Below are 17,139 nucleotides of genomic sequence, written 5' to 3' on the forward strand. Positions count from 1 at the left end.
GCAGGAGCTGCCCCGCGCCCTGCTCCGCCCCAGCGCCGCGCGCCCGCAAACCGGGCCGGACTGGGATGGGGAGGCCTCGGGGGTCTCGGCCGCCGGGAGGCGAGGAGAAACCCCCCGGGCTGCAAAATCCTCTGGCCTCACCAGCCACACGTAACAAAGGGCACCTTGAGCTGCCTGCACCCTTCAGCATGGAGGAGGGAAGGCGGAGGCTTTCGGACGGGACCGAAATTCCACACCGTTCTGCCTCGACCCGGCTTAGCGCAGTAATTTGTGCTCCGGTGTCAATCAAAAAGCTTACCGGTCTCCTCTTTGGCCCTACCGCCACCGTAATCAATAAATCCCCTTTGTTATTGCAGGTGAGCTGTCTTACACACATCCACCCTCCGCCTCCCCCCTCACCCTGGGGGAGGGGAGGATTTAGTTTCCCACCAGCTTCTTCCCTGTTTCGTTCCCCCCCCCAGATTCACCGAGGGTGGGGCACTAGGATCTGGCCCAAAAGCGATTTCTCGCCCTGACCATCTCTGCACAAGCTGTTCCACCTTCTTGGTCAGGAGTCCATGCATGAGGTCCCGGGGAATGCCCTTCTGAAGCCCTAACTGCCAGATCCCCTGCCGAATTAGGGGCTTTTCTTTCCCAGCCAGATCCGGGCTTCTCCCCGAGAAAAACGACTGCCCACTCCCTTGTTCTGCGGCTCGCAGGGCTCTGGTTTCAGCCCTTTGATATGGCCGGTTAACAGGTCCGTATCTCCTCCCACAGCTAATCAGCTCTTGGGCTATCTCCCCGCACATCCACACTTTGCTCCCCGGCTGCCGACGGTCGGGGGTCACTCCCCCCTCCAGGGTAGCCGCGGTTCTCCCCTCGCTGGGGGTGTTTTGAATTCTCCTCTGCCGCTGGATCCCTGTGGGTTTCAGGGAATCGGGAAGCCCCCGTAGCTGGGGAGTCATTCTTTCGGGGTCTGCCAGCAGCAGCATCGGGGAGCTCAGATTAGGCTTGAGCTCCCGGTCATACATCATCTGAAGGCAAGCCACTTTCTGCACACTTTCCAATAACTGATCTGTCGTGCCTGTGGTGGCCAGGGGATCCCCCCTCTCCAGCGGGTTCAACCCCGCGGCCCAGTGCTCGGCCCTCTGAGTCAGCGACCACAGGGCTCGGCGTTCACTGGGGGTTAAGAACACGCCCGGGCCCCAGTACCCTTCCGCTTCCCTTTCCAACAACAAGATCCTGTCCCACCCCGACAGGGACACCCACCAGACATATTCTGTCTCCAGTTCTCTCGTGGTTCTTGCAAAATCTTTCCACAGCTTTGCCAATTCAGTTGCCGCAAAAGGGATTTCTTTAGTAATAATCAGGGGGCGATTATCACCGTCATCTTCATATACGAATTCTGTTTTAACCAACGGGTACTTGTGGGGGGGGCTCCCTACAGTCCCTTTTGCTCCCTTCAAGTCCTCCTGGGGATAGATCGATCGCACCCCTTTCCCTGCCAGCGCTACTTCTGTTTCCGCCAAGGAGTCTGCCTTCCTCAGGAGCTGGTTCCTTAACTCAGAATCACAGAATCACAGAATCACAGTGGGACCCGTCCACGCGCTACTCTGTGCGCAAGTGCTTTCCTGCAGGTCGTTGAGGCGTTTTTTTCAGAGGCCAGGAAGGGACGACAATGGCAATGTCGAGACAAAAGCAGTTTGTAGCAGTCTTCTACAGGTGCATCAAGAGGAGTGTGGCCAGTAGGTCGAGGGAGGTTCTCCTTCCCCTCTACTCTGCCCTAGGGAGGCCCCATCTGGAGTACTCTGTCCAGTTCTGGGCTCCCCAGTTCAAGAAAGATGAGGAGCTACTGGAGAGAGTCCAGCAGAGGGCTACGAGGATGGTGAGGGGACTGGAACATCTCCCCTACGAGGAGAGGCTGAGGGAGCTGGGCTTGTTCAGCGTGAAGAAGAGAAGGCTGCCAGGGGACCTTATAAATGTTTATAAATATCTCAAGGGTGGCTGTCAGGAGGATGGGGCCAGACTCTTTTCAGTGGTGCCCAGTGACAGGACAAGGGGCAATGGGCACAAACTGAGGCACAGGAAGTTCCGTCTAAACATGAGGAAGAACTTCTTCCCTCTGAGGGTGACGGAGCCCTGGCACAGGCTGCCCAGGGAGGCTGTGGAGTCTCCTTCTCTGGAGATATTCAAGACCCGCCTGGACGCAGTCCTGTGCAGCCTGCTGTAGGTGACCCTGCTTCGGCAGGAGGGTTGGACTAGATGACCCACAGAGGTCACTTCCAACCCCGAACATTCTGTGATTCTGTGATTCTGTGATCAAGGCTAAAACCAAATATTAGAGGGGAACAAAATTACGATGGTATGTCTGCAGCAACAGCTGGTGTATCCTCTGTAGATGGCGGAACAAAGGCCAGTCCCCTGAAGTCTGAGAGTGGAGCAATGATCGTGGCACTTCTGGCCTCTGCTCACAAAGGGCACCTTCAGCTGCCCACACCCTTCAGTATGGAGGAGGAAAGGTGGAGGCTTGGAAGCATCTGAGTTTTGGGTAAAGATCAGAGCAAGGACTTTTACCGGGAGGGTGACGGGAGCTCTGTCACCTCTTGCTGAGCAGAAGTACCTTATGAAAGCTGAGAGGACAGAAAGATTTTAAGGGCAGGAAACAACTTTGGCACTACTCTGGTGTTAGCGCCTTATAAACAGCACGTTTAAAAACACTGCTGCTAAATGGAGCCTGCCTGAAACATGGTTTGGAATGAGTTCAGCCTTTTGAAATGTTGAACATGAGTGTAGGTTTGTGCTGCTTTATTGCCTGCCTACTGCAAAAGAAACCCGTGTAGTCGCAGGTGAATGTCTCTCCTCGAACTGAAGATCACTTTTTCCTCTAAATGATGCTCTATTTCACGAGGACACAAAGTGAAGATCGTTTAAACAACAGTGAGTGTAAAAGAGAAATCCAAAATTGTAATAAAGTTGGTAAAATTGGGTATAAAATATTGCGCTCTCAGCCTTGAACAGATGTACTTTGAAGCAGGAATAAGGCATTTTCTGTAATGTGTTCCAGGCCCAAAAGGAGATCTCTGGGAATGATGAAATGCCATGGTTGTGTAAAATTTGGATTAGCACGTTCCCCCTCCCCCAGCTATTGCTTTTGGCCCTTGTGTCCATGCAATTAAAAGAAAAAGCTTTTGAAAGTGATCTTTGGGTGAAAGTGAGCTATGTATTGCAGAAGTGTCACAAGGCAAGCCAGCTGGCCTGCAGGAACCCAGGAAGGCAGGAGAGCATGGAAGAGAAAGTGACCGGCAGAGAAAGCAAGATGCTCTCGTGGGCATCTTTGTGAGCTCCTGGGGACTGTGTTACATCAAACTGTCTGTTAGATTTGTCTTTCTTAATATAACCCTTTGTGAACCTCCCCTATTCTTCCTTGCAAACACAAGTAATTCAGAACCCGGGCACCACAGGGACGTGAGGGGTCTCTGCGTTGCCTCTGTGTGCATCGGTGTGTGTCACCCTCTTGAGTGTTGCAAAGGCTCCCCCCGTGCTGGCCAGCTATTCCTGCTCCCTTGCAGCTTACTACGAACTCCCTTCTTCCCAAAAGCTGCAGAGCAATGCATGGCACTGCCTGGCTTCACTAGACCTCTGGCCTCAAACAGTCAGAGCCTGTTCGCTTTTGAATAGGAAAATCCAGATTCTGGACGAAAAACCCAGTTAACCCGGACAGTGTTACCCCAAGGTTTCAAAAATAGCCCTACCATCTTTGGAATCAGCTAGCTCGGGATCTCGAAAAATGGAATCCTCTGACACAAAAGGGGACTTTGTCACAATATGTCGATGATCTCCTCATCACTGCCGAAACAGAGGGGGATTGCAAAAAATGGACAGTGAGTCTTCTTAATTTTCTGGGACTTAATGGTTATTGAGTTTCTCAACAGAAAGCTCAGATGATTCAACAACAAGTGACTTAACCTCGGACTCAAAATCTCAAGAGGACAACAAGAACTGTGAAGAGAGAGGAAAGAAGCAGTCTGCCGACTCCAGAACCACAAACGGTAAAAGAATTACGAACCTTTTTAGGAATGACAGGATGGTGTAGACTATGGATATATAATTATGCATTAATGGTAAAACCCTTCTATGGGTTGAATGGTGATTCCATTGTTTTTTCAATAATGAAAAACAATGCCAGACAACTGATTTGGACCGGAGGTGTAAAAAGAGCTTGTGAACAATTAAAAAGAGAACTTATGAGAGCCCCGGCTCTCGGACTTACAAATGTTCTAAAACCCTTTTGGTTATTTTCTCACGAGAGACAAGGCATTGCCCTGGGAGTGCTGGCTCAACAGCTGGGGCCGTCCAAGACAGCAGTGGCATATTTCTCCAAGCAATTGGATGAGGTAAGCAAAGGATGGCCTGGGTGTCTGCGAGCTGTTGCAGCAGTTGTCCTTAACATTCAAGAAGCTCGTAAGTTTGCTATGGGCCAGAAAATGACAGTCATAGTCTCACATACAGTTTCTGCAGTATTTGAACAAAAGGGGGGCCATTGGCTCTCACCATCCCGATTCCTAAAGTACCAGGCTATTTTGGTGGAACAAGATGATATTAAGATTGTGACAGCTAACATTGTAAATCCAGCATCTTTTCTTAGTAAAGCTTCCGCCACTATGGAACCTCTGATGCACGACTGCTTGGAGACTATTGAAACAGTCTATTCCAGCAGACCTGGTTTAAAGGAGGAACCATTGGAAAGCGCAGAAGACTCCTGGTTCACCGATGGAAGCAGCTTCATAAAGGACGGGGCTCATAAAGCAGGGTATGCAGTAACCCCCGCACACAAGGTAATCGAGGCAGAACCTTTACCTGCAGGTACGTCTGCTCAAAAGGCAGAGATAATCGCTTTAACCAGAGCCTTAGAATTGGCGAAAGGAAAGAAAATAAATATTTGGACAGACTCCAAATACGCCTTCGGGGTCGTCCATGCTCATGGAGCATTGTGGAAATAACGACGACTGCTTACAGCTCAAGGTAAACAGATCAAGCATGCAAAAGAAATCTTACAGCTTTTGGAAGCTATACATCTACCAGAACAAGTGGCAATAATGCATTGCAGAGGGCATCAAAAAGGTAACACTGAACAGGAACTGGGAAATAAACTAGCAGATCAAGAGTCTAAAAGGGCAGCAGAAAGAGATTCTGTAAAAACCTTGGCACTGGTACCAGATGGTAAACTCGTAGATACAGAAATGGAATTTAAATATTCAAAAAAAGATATGAAATTAGTAAAAGATTTGGGAGCAAGTGAACAAGGTAAGATGTATTTAATACCAGATAATCGTATAGTTATACCTTCCAATCTATTATGGGAAGTAGTCAGAAAAGAACACAACAAAACTCACTGCGGAGCAGATGCACTATATAAGGATCTCAACAAGAGAATAGTAGGCAGAAACCTGTGTGCTACTGTAAAACAAGCAACCCAAATGTGTGAAATTTGTCTGAGAAATAATCCAAATACAACATGCAAAGTACACTTTGGGAAAACTGGAAAGGGGAACAAACCAGGGCAACATTGGCAAATAGATTTTTCAGAACTTCCAAGAAAAGGGGGGTATTGATACTTATTGGTTATAAGAGACACGTTTTCCAGATGGCCTGAAGCATTTCCCTGTAGAACAAATAAGGCTCGGGAAGTGGTACAAATTTTGTTAAATGAAATCATACCACGGTTTGGGGTGCCAGCAATCATATCCTCGGATAGAGGGTCACATTTTTGCACACATGTAGTACAACACATCAGTAAAATATTGCGTATTGATTGGCAGCTACACACCCCCTACAGACCACAGGCAAGTGGCCAAATAGAAAAAATGAATCATTTGATCAAACAACAACTGGCAAAAATTGGTCAGGAGGCAAATTTGTCTTGGGACAAAGCTCTGCCCTTAGCTTTACTGAGAATCAGAGTAAAACCCAGGAGCAAAGAGGGCATCAGTCCATTTGAAATTTTGTTCATAGGCGATTCCCTTCTGAGGGGAACAGAGGGCCCGATCTGCCGACCGGACCCATCCCACAGGGAAGTCTGCTGCCTCCCTGGGGCCCGGGTTAGGGATGTTGTGAAGAAACTCCCTGGTCTGGTGCGGCCCTCTGATTACTGCCCCCTCTTGGTAATGCAGGTTGGCGGGGACGAGACAGCAGAGAGAAGTCCCAAGGCCATCAAAAGGGACTTCAGGGCACTGGGGCGACCGGTTGAGGGATCAGGGGCGCAGGTGGTGTTTTCCTCCATCCCATCAGTGGCAGGGAACAGCACTGAAAGGGGCAGGAAAACTCACCTGGTTAACAGGTGGCTCAGGGACTGGTGCCATCAGTCAAATTTTGGCTTCTTTGATCGCGGGGAGGTGTAGATCGCACCGGGCCTGCTGGCGGCAGGCGGATCGCAACTATCTCAAAGGGGAGAAAGGATTCTTGGCCACGAGCTGGCGGGGCTCATTGAGAGGGCTTTAAACTAGGTTCGAAGGGGGAAGGGGACATCACCCCGTTCACTAGGGATGAGCCTAGGCTTGGTGTGCCAAGGCCAGGGGTGAGATTGACAGCCCAGCTCAAGTGTGTCTATACCAATGCACGTAGCATGGGCAATAAACAGGAGGAGCTGGAAGCCATTGTACAGCAGGACGGCTACGACTTGGTCGCCATCACAGAAACGTGGTGGGACAACTCGCATGACTGGCACGCTGTCATGGATGGCTACAGACCCTTTAGGAAAGACAGGCCAACAAGGAGAGGTGGGGGAGTTGCTCTATATGTGAAGGAGCAACTGGAATGCATTGAGCTTGGCCTGGAGGCAGATGAAGAAGGAGTTGAGAGCTTGTGGGTTAGAATTAAGGGACAGGCTCACACGGGTGACATTACGGTGGGTGTGTACTACAGGCCACCTGACCAGGAGGAGGAGGTTGACGAGGCCTTCTACAGGCAACTGCAAGCAGCGTCACAGTCACAGGCCCTGGTTCTCATGGGAGACTTCAAACACCCTGACATCAGCTGGGAAGACCATACAGCTAGGCTTTGTGAACCTCCCTTATTCTCCCTTGCAAACACAAGTAATTCAGAACCCGGGCACCACAGGGACATGAGGGGTCTCTGCGTCGCCTCTGTGTGCATCGGTGTGTGTCACCCTCTTGAGTGTTGCAAAGGCTCCCCCCGTGCTGGCCAGTTGTTCCTGCTCCCTTGCAGCTTACTACGAACTCCCTTCTTCTCAAAAGCTGCAGAGCAATGCATGGCACTGCCTGGCTTCACTAGACCTCTTCTGCTCTGGGCTGCACCGGGAAATACTACACTTGCATGGCTGGAGGAGAAAACAGGAGGCCGGCGAGGTTACAATGGCCAGAGGTGTTGCTGAAAGGTTGGGTGGGGCCAGACAAATGCCACGGTTTCATCTGTTGGGTAGTGTTGCCCTCCTCTGATCTATGGACAGATCTGAAGTTTTGGACATGGAGAATTTGTGGTTTGATGGTCACAGTGGCATCTCAGCGTGCACAGCGAGACTGCGTGGCTCCCACCAGCTGGGTTAAACAAGGCCTTCTGGACTTCTGTTAAACGCCAGGAAGACTGATACTCTCCTGGCAGTGCAGAAATGAGAAGTTACAAGCTTCCAGAAGATTGCACTGGGTTAAAGATCAGGTCACTTGTATCTGTGAATGCAGCATGGGTGTGGCAGAGCGGGTGGCGTGTACAATCGCAGACCGACCGGAGCCTTCTTCTCCAGCTGAGCGCTTATGCTTGGAGCTGTACTTAGGTTTTCTCAGCCTAACTCCGGTCTCTGGGTCCTGATGGGTCCTTATGCCCTGACGCAGTGCCTGCCCCTGCGCAGCCTGGGCCTGGCAGCTCAGCTGAGATGGGGTGTTCTCTGCAGCTGTACTTCAAGAAGATACTCGCACACCTTTAATATTTCTAACATGCTTTACTGAACTTCTGATTATAAAGGTTATCTATAATAAAGCAATTAAGTAAACAATAAGTTAAAACACAATACAGGTATATGTAGCAAAATCGTGGGCTCTGCCAGAATATTCAATAACTTTTTATGACCTATCTATCTCATCCCTCATTCTCAGTGCTGAGGCCAGCTGGGGCCCGGGGACAGAGTGGACTTTAAGTTTTGACACTGAAGAGCGTACGGCGTAAAGAGTGCAGGGCTACGAGGCAGCAACCACGAAGCAATGCTCCAATATTGTAAATGTAATCTAATCCTCCTCTCTGAGTACTGAAAGCCCACATGACAGTTGATACAACAGGGGCAGCTACAGCCGGAACATCTCTCAGGAGACTGCTGCTCCAATATCTCCTCTTTCTTCCTGCCTGCGAGCAAGTATTGACATACCCAAAGGCTTCATCATCATGAGGGTCTGTAAAATCAAGTTCTTTCATGAAATGGTTTTCACCAACTCTGTGCTCCACCTTCCTGCATAGAGACTGCACAGGAGAACAGGCATCCTGAGCTCTGAAGACGTTCTGAATGAGCTGCTCCACATCTAGGCTATATGGCACCGCGTCAGTCTGGACGGCCTGTTCCACCATCACACTGCTGCTTTTCTCCTCCTGCCGGGAAGAAGTTAGTTTTTCATCTGCAACACTGTCAAGCATCAGTTTCTTCACAACACAACTGGAGGGAGCGGGATCACTCCACTCACAAGCTGTGCTGCTCCAGCTCTCTTCAGCTGAATCAGTCCCATTAGATGTGTCCTCACTAAGAAGCAGCCTGCTATCTGCCACCTCCTCCAGAGCTTGGTCCTCTGCCATGAGGCTCTCTGGCATCGTGGCACACAACGCTGATGGCTTCCCCTCTGCGTCACAGCTGTACTGCAGGCACTGCTCGTCCATCGCAGAGCTGTTCTGAGCCATTTCCATGCTCTGCAGCAAAGATTCCAGTTTCTTATTTTCAATGCTGATGTCTAAGAAGTATTTCTGAATTTTTTGGTCTTTCTCAACAGCATTGTTTTTCATGGCTTCAATAACCTGCTCGAGCTGCTTAATTTTGCTTCTTGCTTCGTTTAAGGCCAGATCCCCCTCCACATGCTTACACTCTTCTTCAATCCAGTCTTCCTTCATGCGTCCCAGCTGAGCTTTGAGCTCTGCTATTTCTATTTCCCTGTAGCAAAAGAAAAACGGTGTAACAGCTCTGCTGGGTGGTCAGTTCAAGAGACAACATGAGGCTCCAGCGCACTGGGGGTGGCTGCGCTGCAGAGACTCTCCAGGAAGGAAGCAGATTCCTTCCAAGGCTTGCAAGCGAGTGGGGAGAGATCTCTGTGTGAGATCCAGCCCTCGCTGATGCAGAGGTCGGGCTATCCCGAACTGGACCGCAGGGTCCCTGGGACTCTGCCTTGGGGCTCCGTTCAGACCCCGCTGTGTGCCCGCTTGGGTTGTGTGTGCGGAGAGCCGGCTCTCAGGAGGGCGCGGTTTTAGTAGAAAAGACGACATCTGTTGCTGTGTAATGCACATTGTCACTTCTTTGCTCAGCGTCCATACAAAGGGCTGCTGAGAAAACTTCAATATTGAAGCGACAAAAACACAGACGGGCATGCTGGTCTGTGTAAGAGCTTTTCTTTCTTTAGGGGAGAAGGGGGACATTTGGAGTCCTGTTTCGCGGAGTGAGGTAGAACAGGAGACTCAGGAAATACATGCTGGCAGGTAGAAACTATTGGATGTATCACAGGTCTCAATGCTAAATCAGACTGGTGAAAAATTATCCTTGAAAATTATTCAGTTGGGAAAGTTCAAAACAAGAGAAAAGTCAGACATATTCAGAACTCAGCTGCATGGTACAGCTTCACTGAACATGCTATGAAACCTGAAATACCTGAAAACAACCTCATCAGACAGATAATAGTTCAGATTTCTTCATCAACAATTTATGTGGTCCAGAAATGAGTAAAAACGTTCAGGATTCCCGCCCCTAGATGCTTCTGAACAAACCTTTCTAACTGATTTCTGAAGTGAAATGTACCTTTCTTTAAGTTTGCTCTCCGATTCCTTCAGCTTTGTTTTCAAATGCCGCAATGTAGCTTCTTTCTGCTGCAGAGCAGTCAAATCCTGCTCTGGATTTGGTGGCTTAATCTTGTAGTGGGCACCACAAGCATGGCATCCCCCTGAACACCTGAAAAGAAAAAAACCCAAAGCGTCACATAACATCACTGCTACAGTTCTGCGGTCCTAGCCAAAAGAAAAGTGTCCCGTTGACTGATACAAAGCTTGCCTCCTCTGGGGCTCCTCAGAGTCCGCACAAGTGACTCCCTCTGGCAAATCAAAGTACTCGAGGAAACGGCTGATCTGTGGCTGTAGTGCAAAATCTACTACTTATTTTGCTTGGTGTCAGTGCCATTACATCACACGAGACATTGAACTTTAAAATACCCAGCTGTCCCCTCGCTCGAAATTGGTGGCACGCCCAAGAGCAAGCACCCAGCTGTAGACACAGCCAGGTGAGGGAGCGCCTCAAAAAAACTCAAAGGGCTTTGACAGAAAGGAACCTTCAGTTTTACACTGCTGAGACCATCAAGTTTTTCCGTGGGATGGAGCAGCCTGTTGGCTGTCAAGCCACCAACACGAGCAGTCACACCTATGCTGAGAAGCACGGTGACCTGCTCGGCAACTTGCACAGCCGAGCCCCCGTTACAGAGCAGAGAAGGCAATTCGTTGCGCTCAACACCGGGACGCTGAAATAAAGACTTGCCTCAGCGCTGGGCTGCTGTCGCTTCCTTTGTAGGAGCCTGAGCTGCTGCTGGTGCCTGAAGAAGCCCTGTAATTCTGACGGATGTTGGCAGGAGTCAGCTGGTTTTTGCACAGGGCTGACAGAGGCTCCTTCTGACGGGAAGCAGGTGGGCTGGCTGCGGACTTGCAGGATAAGGATCCGTTATTCTGACCGTAAGGGCCACGACTGGAGGGGAACCAGAATGGTTAAAGCATATTGGATTATCCTCGTCGCGCAACTCTTTGTGTGTCTTCTTTTACACACAGAGTTGTCTGAACACTAAACTAGACAGAGAACTGTGAGTGGCCGGCAAGAAAGTCCTGAAGTCATCAGCCACTGCACGTTTTTTCACTAGCTGTGGGGTGCTCAGTCTGAACTACGTGACCTAGGGAAACCTTGGCCATTTTCACTTTTCTCTGCGGATCGCGCAGTTCCCAGTGACTCCGTCGGATCACCCACGTCCCCTGAGCTTCCCCTTCTCTGAAAATGGAACAGTTTATAAGGAACAGGTGGGTGAGGGGCTGCTGCAAACCTGCCTCATACTGCTGCGGTTTGGGTGATTTTATCATTGTTTTACAATGAAGTGCAGGACTGTGGTTTGTGACAGCACTGACATGTTTCATAGAGAGTTAAGTGGAACGGTTGAAAAAGAACATATTGCAAAGGAGACATCTCCTTCCGCTTTGTGCAGTACAGCATCAACCCTTGTGTGAGGCAGCATTTGCACAGGCTGCGCCTAACACAGCAATGCATCTGAAGGAGCCTTGTTACAGAGGACTTCTGTTCAATTAAGCAGGGCAGTATAGCAATATACGAAATGATATCTATTCTTTCTGAAAGTCAGGTAATTTTAGGGCTTTAAATTATACTTCGTATTGTTTTTTGCTCCCAGCCAATACCTTTCCTTGTTGAGATATAATCTAGGGAGCGCTTAAGTAATGTTCAAAAAAAAATGGTTTGAAACTCACAATAGTAGTTGTGTGTGTATTAACTGCAAGACCTTACCCAGTAGTCTGTCTTTGCACTAGCAACACTTGCAAGATTCAGCAAAAGCTGCTTTGCTTACTTGCGAGAAAAAGAAGATCTTTGGCTTCCAGCAGCAGTCACACGGGCTTCCGGTGCTGAAATACTGCCTGTGCTGCTTGAAGAGCTCAAATCGGCTTCAGTTCCTGGAAAGGAAAAGGGAAGAGTGAAAACATGATGGAAATTCTAACTCAAAGACTGTTTTCAAAATAACGGTGAATCACGAGCACCCTTCCTTTGTCCGTCCTGTGTGAATTTCAGCAGTTGCATGAATTTTCAAACATCCCTGAGGACAAGCGCTGGATCTGTTCCAGATTTTCAACATTGCTTCAGAACTGGCACTTCGACAAGAGCAGAAAAAACATTCGGACACAAAACCCTCACGCTACAGAAGCCATTTTAGGACTCGGCTAGGCACATTTGTTGTGACAACCTGTTTGCTTTCTCAGAGCCATCAGCAGACGAATGCGGCTGCTCACGTGGCTCCTTCAGGAGCACACAACTGCAAGTAGAGATTTCTCTTGCTTTAAACCGCATGAAAATGCTCCTTGCTGGGAAGAAAGCCGCTTCTGTTTTGGTTTCTGAGATGATGTACGCATACATGTGTGTATGTATAAATGTGTATAGCCTAGCAGGGTATATCAGGATTTATGGAGGGTCACACTGAAAGTTCTGCTCCACATCCCCTCTGAGCGCATCTTTGCCAGCTGCCCAAGTTACCAGCTGTTGCTGCACCATGCAATCAGCTGAAATGTGATGAAGGGATCTGCCTGCTGAGCGAGCACTGGCAAGCAGTAGGGTGGGTGTCCACCCAAGAGTGGGGAGTGGTGGCTTCCTTGGCCAGCGCAGTGGCCAGGGAAGGCTACGCCTGTTGGTACCCTCGGGCACTGCTGTGCCCAGCTTCTCGCCATCGAGACCCTGCACTGGAGGTGGATTGTGCCACCAGCCCACAGCTGGGCAGGTCATTTTGTAGGACAGGTGGGACTCAGGCTTTCACCTTCTACTTGCCGGATCCTCCGTGGCAACCTGCTGGCTTGTATTTTGCGTCCTCCGTTTTCGCTGGGACTTGTGGGCGCTTGCTGCAGCCCGAGAGTCTTCTGAACAAAAAGAGATACATGTCTTGAGAGGCCACAGCCCAACCACTAATTGCCTATGTCTCTACTAAGCAACATCTAATACAATTTTTAGAGGGGGGTGGATTATAAAATTGGCGACACAGAATTGCAAGGTTGTTTTTCTAGGCCACTGTCATTTAACAGGGACTTGTAGATTTGGGCTCAAAAACGCAGACCACTTGAAAGCTGAAACACTCTTTGTAGCTGCTACTTTGCTTCTTCCCATTTGAAAGAAACACTTGGCTATTTGAACATGTTTTCAACAACAATTCAAGCAAATTTATGGAAATTCAAAGTTGAAATCTAAAACATATGTAAATCCAAACTAAAGCAATAGCTCTACGCTAATAAGTTTTACTTCACTTTCTAAGTATCTTTTGCTCAAAACATGTGTTTTCTGACTCTATTCCAGTATTATCTCTTGGAAGGTACCAAGCGCTTTTTTCACTTCCGTGCAATTTACTTAGCTTGCCTTCTACAAATACTTCATTCCTGGGAATTCCCAGTGTAAAATGAGATACAGAATCTCCCTGTGCAATGCTAGGCACCTTGGGCAGGGGTCCTGAGAAACAGGACAAACGGACAGTGCCTAAGCTTATCAGGGATGAGCAGAAGACGAAAAGGCATCTAATTAGACCTACTTGAAGATACATGCGTGGTTCAAACGCAAACTTTCTTCCGCAACCGAACGTCTACGACTGACTTTCCTTTCTGTTCAAAAAAAAAAAAACACACCAAGAGATGTAAAAGAGACAGAGATTGTACTTGGCTTCGATAAGAGCTAACAGCAGAGTGGTCAGAGACCTGACGAGGAACACGGGAGACAGGAGTGGAATTCGTCTGACTAAACGTGGACGTCCCTAACGCAGACACCCATCTCCGAGCCAGCCTTGCCTCCCATTTTTAGTCAACGGAGAGTTAGTCAGTATAACCACTGAGCTCAAGGTACTATTTCTCTTCTCCTGAAGTAAACGCTTATACGTCAGGTTAGAAAGATGGCACACTAGATTGACTGGTCTTATTCATCATATCTCCTTTAGAACAAAATAGGCCCTCAGTGCACTTGTGCAAGCAAGATTACAGCGACATTAAAGATAGGGAATTGAGGTCAGATAAATCACAAGCCGTCTCCGCTCTACCCAGTTTGGCTCAAGACCGTGAATCCACATCTCCTCCATGCCCAAAACAGCTGCCGTAACCCCTAGAAGAAAAGTAATGGCAGATCCACCTGTTTAGGCTGTTCTGCCTCCCGCAGCAATGGGACCAGTCGCTGGACCAGATGAGGAGAGACCTCCCCGTCCGCAGCCCACAGCGCCTGAAGCCTGTCCGAGGAGGCCCGCAGGTGCAGATGTTACCTCTTCGGGACCACAGACCCCGAGGGATCTATGGCAGACAGAGGAGCTCCAAGGGGACCTGCCGGCTGTGCCGGGTCTGCTGGCCCACTGGGAGGGACCGTTCCCTAACACTGGCGCCATGGAGACCTGGCCATTATGAAGCAGGCGGGGGGCTGGACCAATGCAAATAGAGGGCCCCCAGCAGCCCCTGCCACCCCACCGCCGCCCAGCAGCCTCACCCCACGGCCCTCCACGCCCGGCTCCAGGACGCGAGCTCGGAGGGTAGCACGGGCTGGTGCCTGGACACGGCATCCTCGCTGCTGGAGGGAGAGGTGTGCGCATGCATCTCCCCATCCTCCGGCACCCCTGGCGACCGGGTCCTTCGCAGCTCCCTGTGCCGGCAACTCCAGCAAATCTGCACCACTCCACAGCAACGGATGTGAAATTAAAGCGGATCCCATCAGTAAAATATTATTATTAATATAGTCATATTCCCAGATGCCCAGGGTCACTTCCCTTGCCTCCTTTTTCTTAACTACAGTCAGCTCCAACGTTGAGTAAAAAAGCAACCGCACCTGCACCGTACTCAGAACCAATTTCAGTCCAACACAGTCTGCTCCACCTGTCTCTCCTCAAATTCCTAACCGTCCTAAAGCCTGCAAAGATGATTGTGTTCAGACTGGGACATCCTAACCCACGGCTCACACTTATGACTTGACAAATTCACTATCAAGAAGCAGAGAAGAACATACTGGCAACACATGCTGAGTACAACAACGCTTACAACGGCTCAAAGTTAAATGACATTTCTAATGGAATACTAATTGTTATAAGTTACTCTTTTCATTCTTTCATTCCTATTAACTCACTAGATGTGAAACGGCAGTATGGAGACATGAAGAATAGGGCAGGAAAAGCACAAATTGTGCCTTGCAAAACTACGGATCTGGGTGATAATGAATTCCTAGAAATAATTACAAGAATCACGCCTGTTCCTAGAAACAATTACAATAGTCCAGCCTACTTAGATAAACTTTGTAATAAATAGGTGCATGCTTTGTGACTTGGTGTGCAAGTCAGGAGGAGCGATCCCCCTTGCACCCGGCGCCATAAGAAACATACCTGCTTTATAACTCTCTGTGAGTTGTGGAGTTTGTTTCTGCACGTCACTGGTGACTCAGTGCAGATGCCGAGCAGTTGCAAGGAGCATGCGTAGTAAGCCACATGCTTCCTGGAATCGAAGCATGCTGGCGGACAGTGCTGAGGAGTAGGCTACTAGTGCCTGAGAAGTTCCTGCACTCTGTTGACTCCTTGCCCCGCTCCCCCGTCCCCCCCCCAGCAGGTTCTGGGCTGGGATGCACTGAAATTCTCCAGTCAGTGATGAAGCAGCGTAGTGGATGATAAACTGGATTTTCAGTTCACTGAAGTTAGTTCGATGTTGGTTTGTTCTGCAAATTGTAGATACCTATCTGCACCTTTTGACTTTCTAATACCAATGAAGTTTTTCCTCCCAGTGGGAACAGGTAAGCTAAATGGTGGTGCATTTTAATTGCGGTGAGGTCAAAGACCAAATGCTATGAAACCATTCTTATTACAGTTTTTCAGTATGCATACAGTAAATAAAAACATCCTAGAAGAAGCATATCTCTAACAGTGTTGTGATTATAATTAGTGTTCTGCTAACTGAGGAGAGAGGTTTAGGTCTTTTTGGACGTAACTTGTGTTAGGAATGCAAAGCACGAGTGACACCAGGAATGGGTCCTTTCCTGGTTTAAACAACTTACATCATTCCGTCCAGTCTGTGCTGAACTCCTTGCTTTGGAACCCGGACAAAGTGAGCCAGATATGGCTGCAGTTTGTCATAGGCTCTTCCTTTATGGAGAAATGAAACCTTTCTGACCCTCGACGGTAGTAGCATAATGTCCAAAACATGCAGGAGGTTTGGAGTAGAGATCAATGTTTTGAGTAACGACCAAGTGAAAAACGAGTGGAGAGGCAGTCACTGTGTGGTAAGCTACTTGTTGAATTCTTTTGTGACTTCTGTTCCTCTACCTGTGGTGCTGCAAAGGTCTCTTCTCATTTGGGCGTAACTGAAGTCCAATAAAATGACTCAGCCAGTAGATGGCACGGAAAGCACTTGTCTGTGCAGAGCAGTTCTGCGTCCTGCGGTTTATCAGGGGGAGAAGAAACATGGTCTGCTGTGACTCTCCTCACTTCAGAATCGCAGACGAATAGCAGCATTGCTTAACACCTTGTAAGGCTTTTTGGAACTCTGCTGTCTCCACACGCTGGCTGGGGTGTAGGTAGCTTCTTCCCTTCTGCATGAATTCAGAGGTGTGGGGAATATAAGAAAATCTACTCTAAATTACAATTCTTTATTCTAATAAATAATTCTTTATTCTTACCTGTGTTAAATTTCACTTTTTCAAGTGAGTGAAGCTTCATTTTTATTTTTAAAGTCCTCCTGCAAACATCTTAGCAGATTTTTCATATAAAATCAACTGACTCCGAAGCAGGAGTGACCTCCTCATGCCAGTCTCTTACTACTTATGCAAGACAGGAGAGAGCTGCAATGTGCCACTTGGAGTATGGGTCCTTGTTGCCCCTGTGCCACTCAGTGATGTGTTCTAGACGAAGTGGGGGAGTAAAATGAGCGGATTGTTGTGGTGTTTTTTTCCTTTGCTCTCGTCAGCTATGTGTTTATTGACACCTTACACCCCTTGCATAGGTAGTATAACAAAAAAGATTGTGTAGTGAATAAAACTAGTGTGAAAATTCTCTGTTCAGTTAACAGCACTTTTCACTGTTTGTGTTTCCAGTGGCATTCCTCTGGGAAAAGCGTGCATAGCGGACAACAGCGCTTTTGTGCAGAAGAAAAGTTAATGTCTGCTGGAAGGAGAGGTGTGGGGGTGGAGGGGAATGCCTGTGGTTCTGATGTCCATCTCAGAGC

At 48.7% G+C, this 17,139-nt stretch overlaps 2 protein-coding genes across 2 annotated transcripts; both read right to left on the reverse strand.

Annotated features, from left to right (window-relative positions):
* Positions 1-281: 281 nt before the first annotated feature.
* Positions 282-7,927, reverse strand: LOC142360913 (uncharacterized). The gene is made up of 3 exons (XM_075417226.1): positions 7,889-7,927; positions 517-1,451; positions 282-315 (listed from the first exon to the last, which is right to left on the reverse strand). Exons 1-3 carry the CDS (start codon positions 7,925-7,927, stop codon positions 282-284), a joined length of 1,008 nt encoding a protein of 335 aa, XP_075273341.1.
* Positions 7,928-7,992: 65 nt separating this feature from the next.
* On the reverse strand, positions 7,993-16,107 carry LOC142360914 (syntabulin-like). Its single transcript, XM_075417228.1, has 6 exons — positions 15,974-16,107; positions 12,220-12,242; positions 11,784-11,886; positions 10,700-10,903; positions 9,974-10,123; positions 7,993-9,118 (listed from the first exon to the last, which is right to left on the reverse strand). The coding sequence occupies exons 1-6, from the start codon at positions 16,105-16,107 to the stop codon at positions 8,122-8,124; spliced, it is 1,611 nt and encodes a 536-aa protein (XP_075273343.1). The 3' UTR covers positions 7,993-8,121.
* Positions 16,108-17,139: the final 1,032 nt, after the last annotated feature.

This window comes from Opisthocomus hoazin, chromosome 3 (genome assembly GCF_030867145.1).
Source record: "Opisthocomus hoazin isolate bOpiHoa1 chromosome 3, bOpiHoa1.hap1, whole genome shotgun sequence".
NCBI classification, from domain to species: domain Eukaryota; kingdom Metazoa; phylum Chordata; class Aves; order Opisthocomiformes; family Opisthocomidae; genus Opisthocomus; species Opisthocomus hoazin.

Excerpts from the sequence above, each read along its gene's own strand:
- LOC142360913 (XM_075417226.1), bottom strand. The coding sequence starts at position 7,927 with ATGTTAGAAATATTAAAGGTGTGCGAGTATCTTCTTGAA. Across the intron at positions 1,452-7,888 it reads TGTGCGAGTATCTTCTTGAA|GAGGACTTGAAGGGAGCAAA; the intron begins GTACAGCTGCAG and ends ATCTATCCCCAG. Across the intron at positions 316-516 it reads GAACAGCTTGTGCAGAGATG|GGCCAAAGAGGAGACCGGTA; the intron begins GTCAGGGCGAGA and ends CGGTGGCGGTAG.
- LOC142360914 (XM_075417228.1), bottom strand. The coding sequence starts at position 16,107 with ATGCTACTACCGTCGAGGGTCAGAAAGGTTTCATTTCTCCATAAAGGA. Across the intron at positions 10,124-10,699 it reads GACAGCAGCCCAGCGCTGAG|GTGTTCAGGGGGATGCCATG; the intron begins GCAAGTCTTTAT and ends TTTTCTTTTCAG. Across the intron at positions 9,119-9,973 it reads GAGAGCAAACTTAAAGAAAG|GGAAATAGAAATAGCAGAGC; the intron begins GTACATTTCACT and ends CTTTTGCTACAG.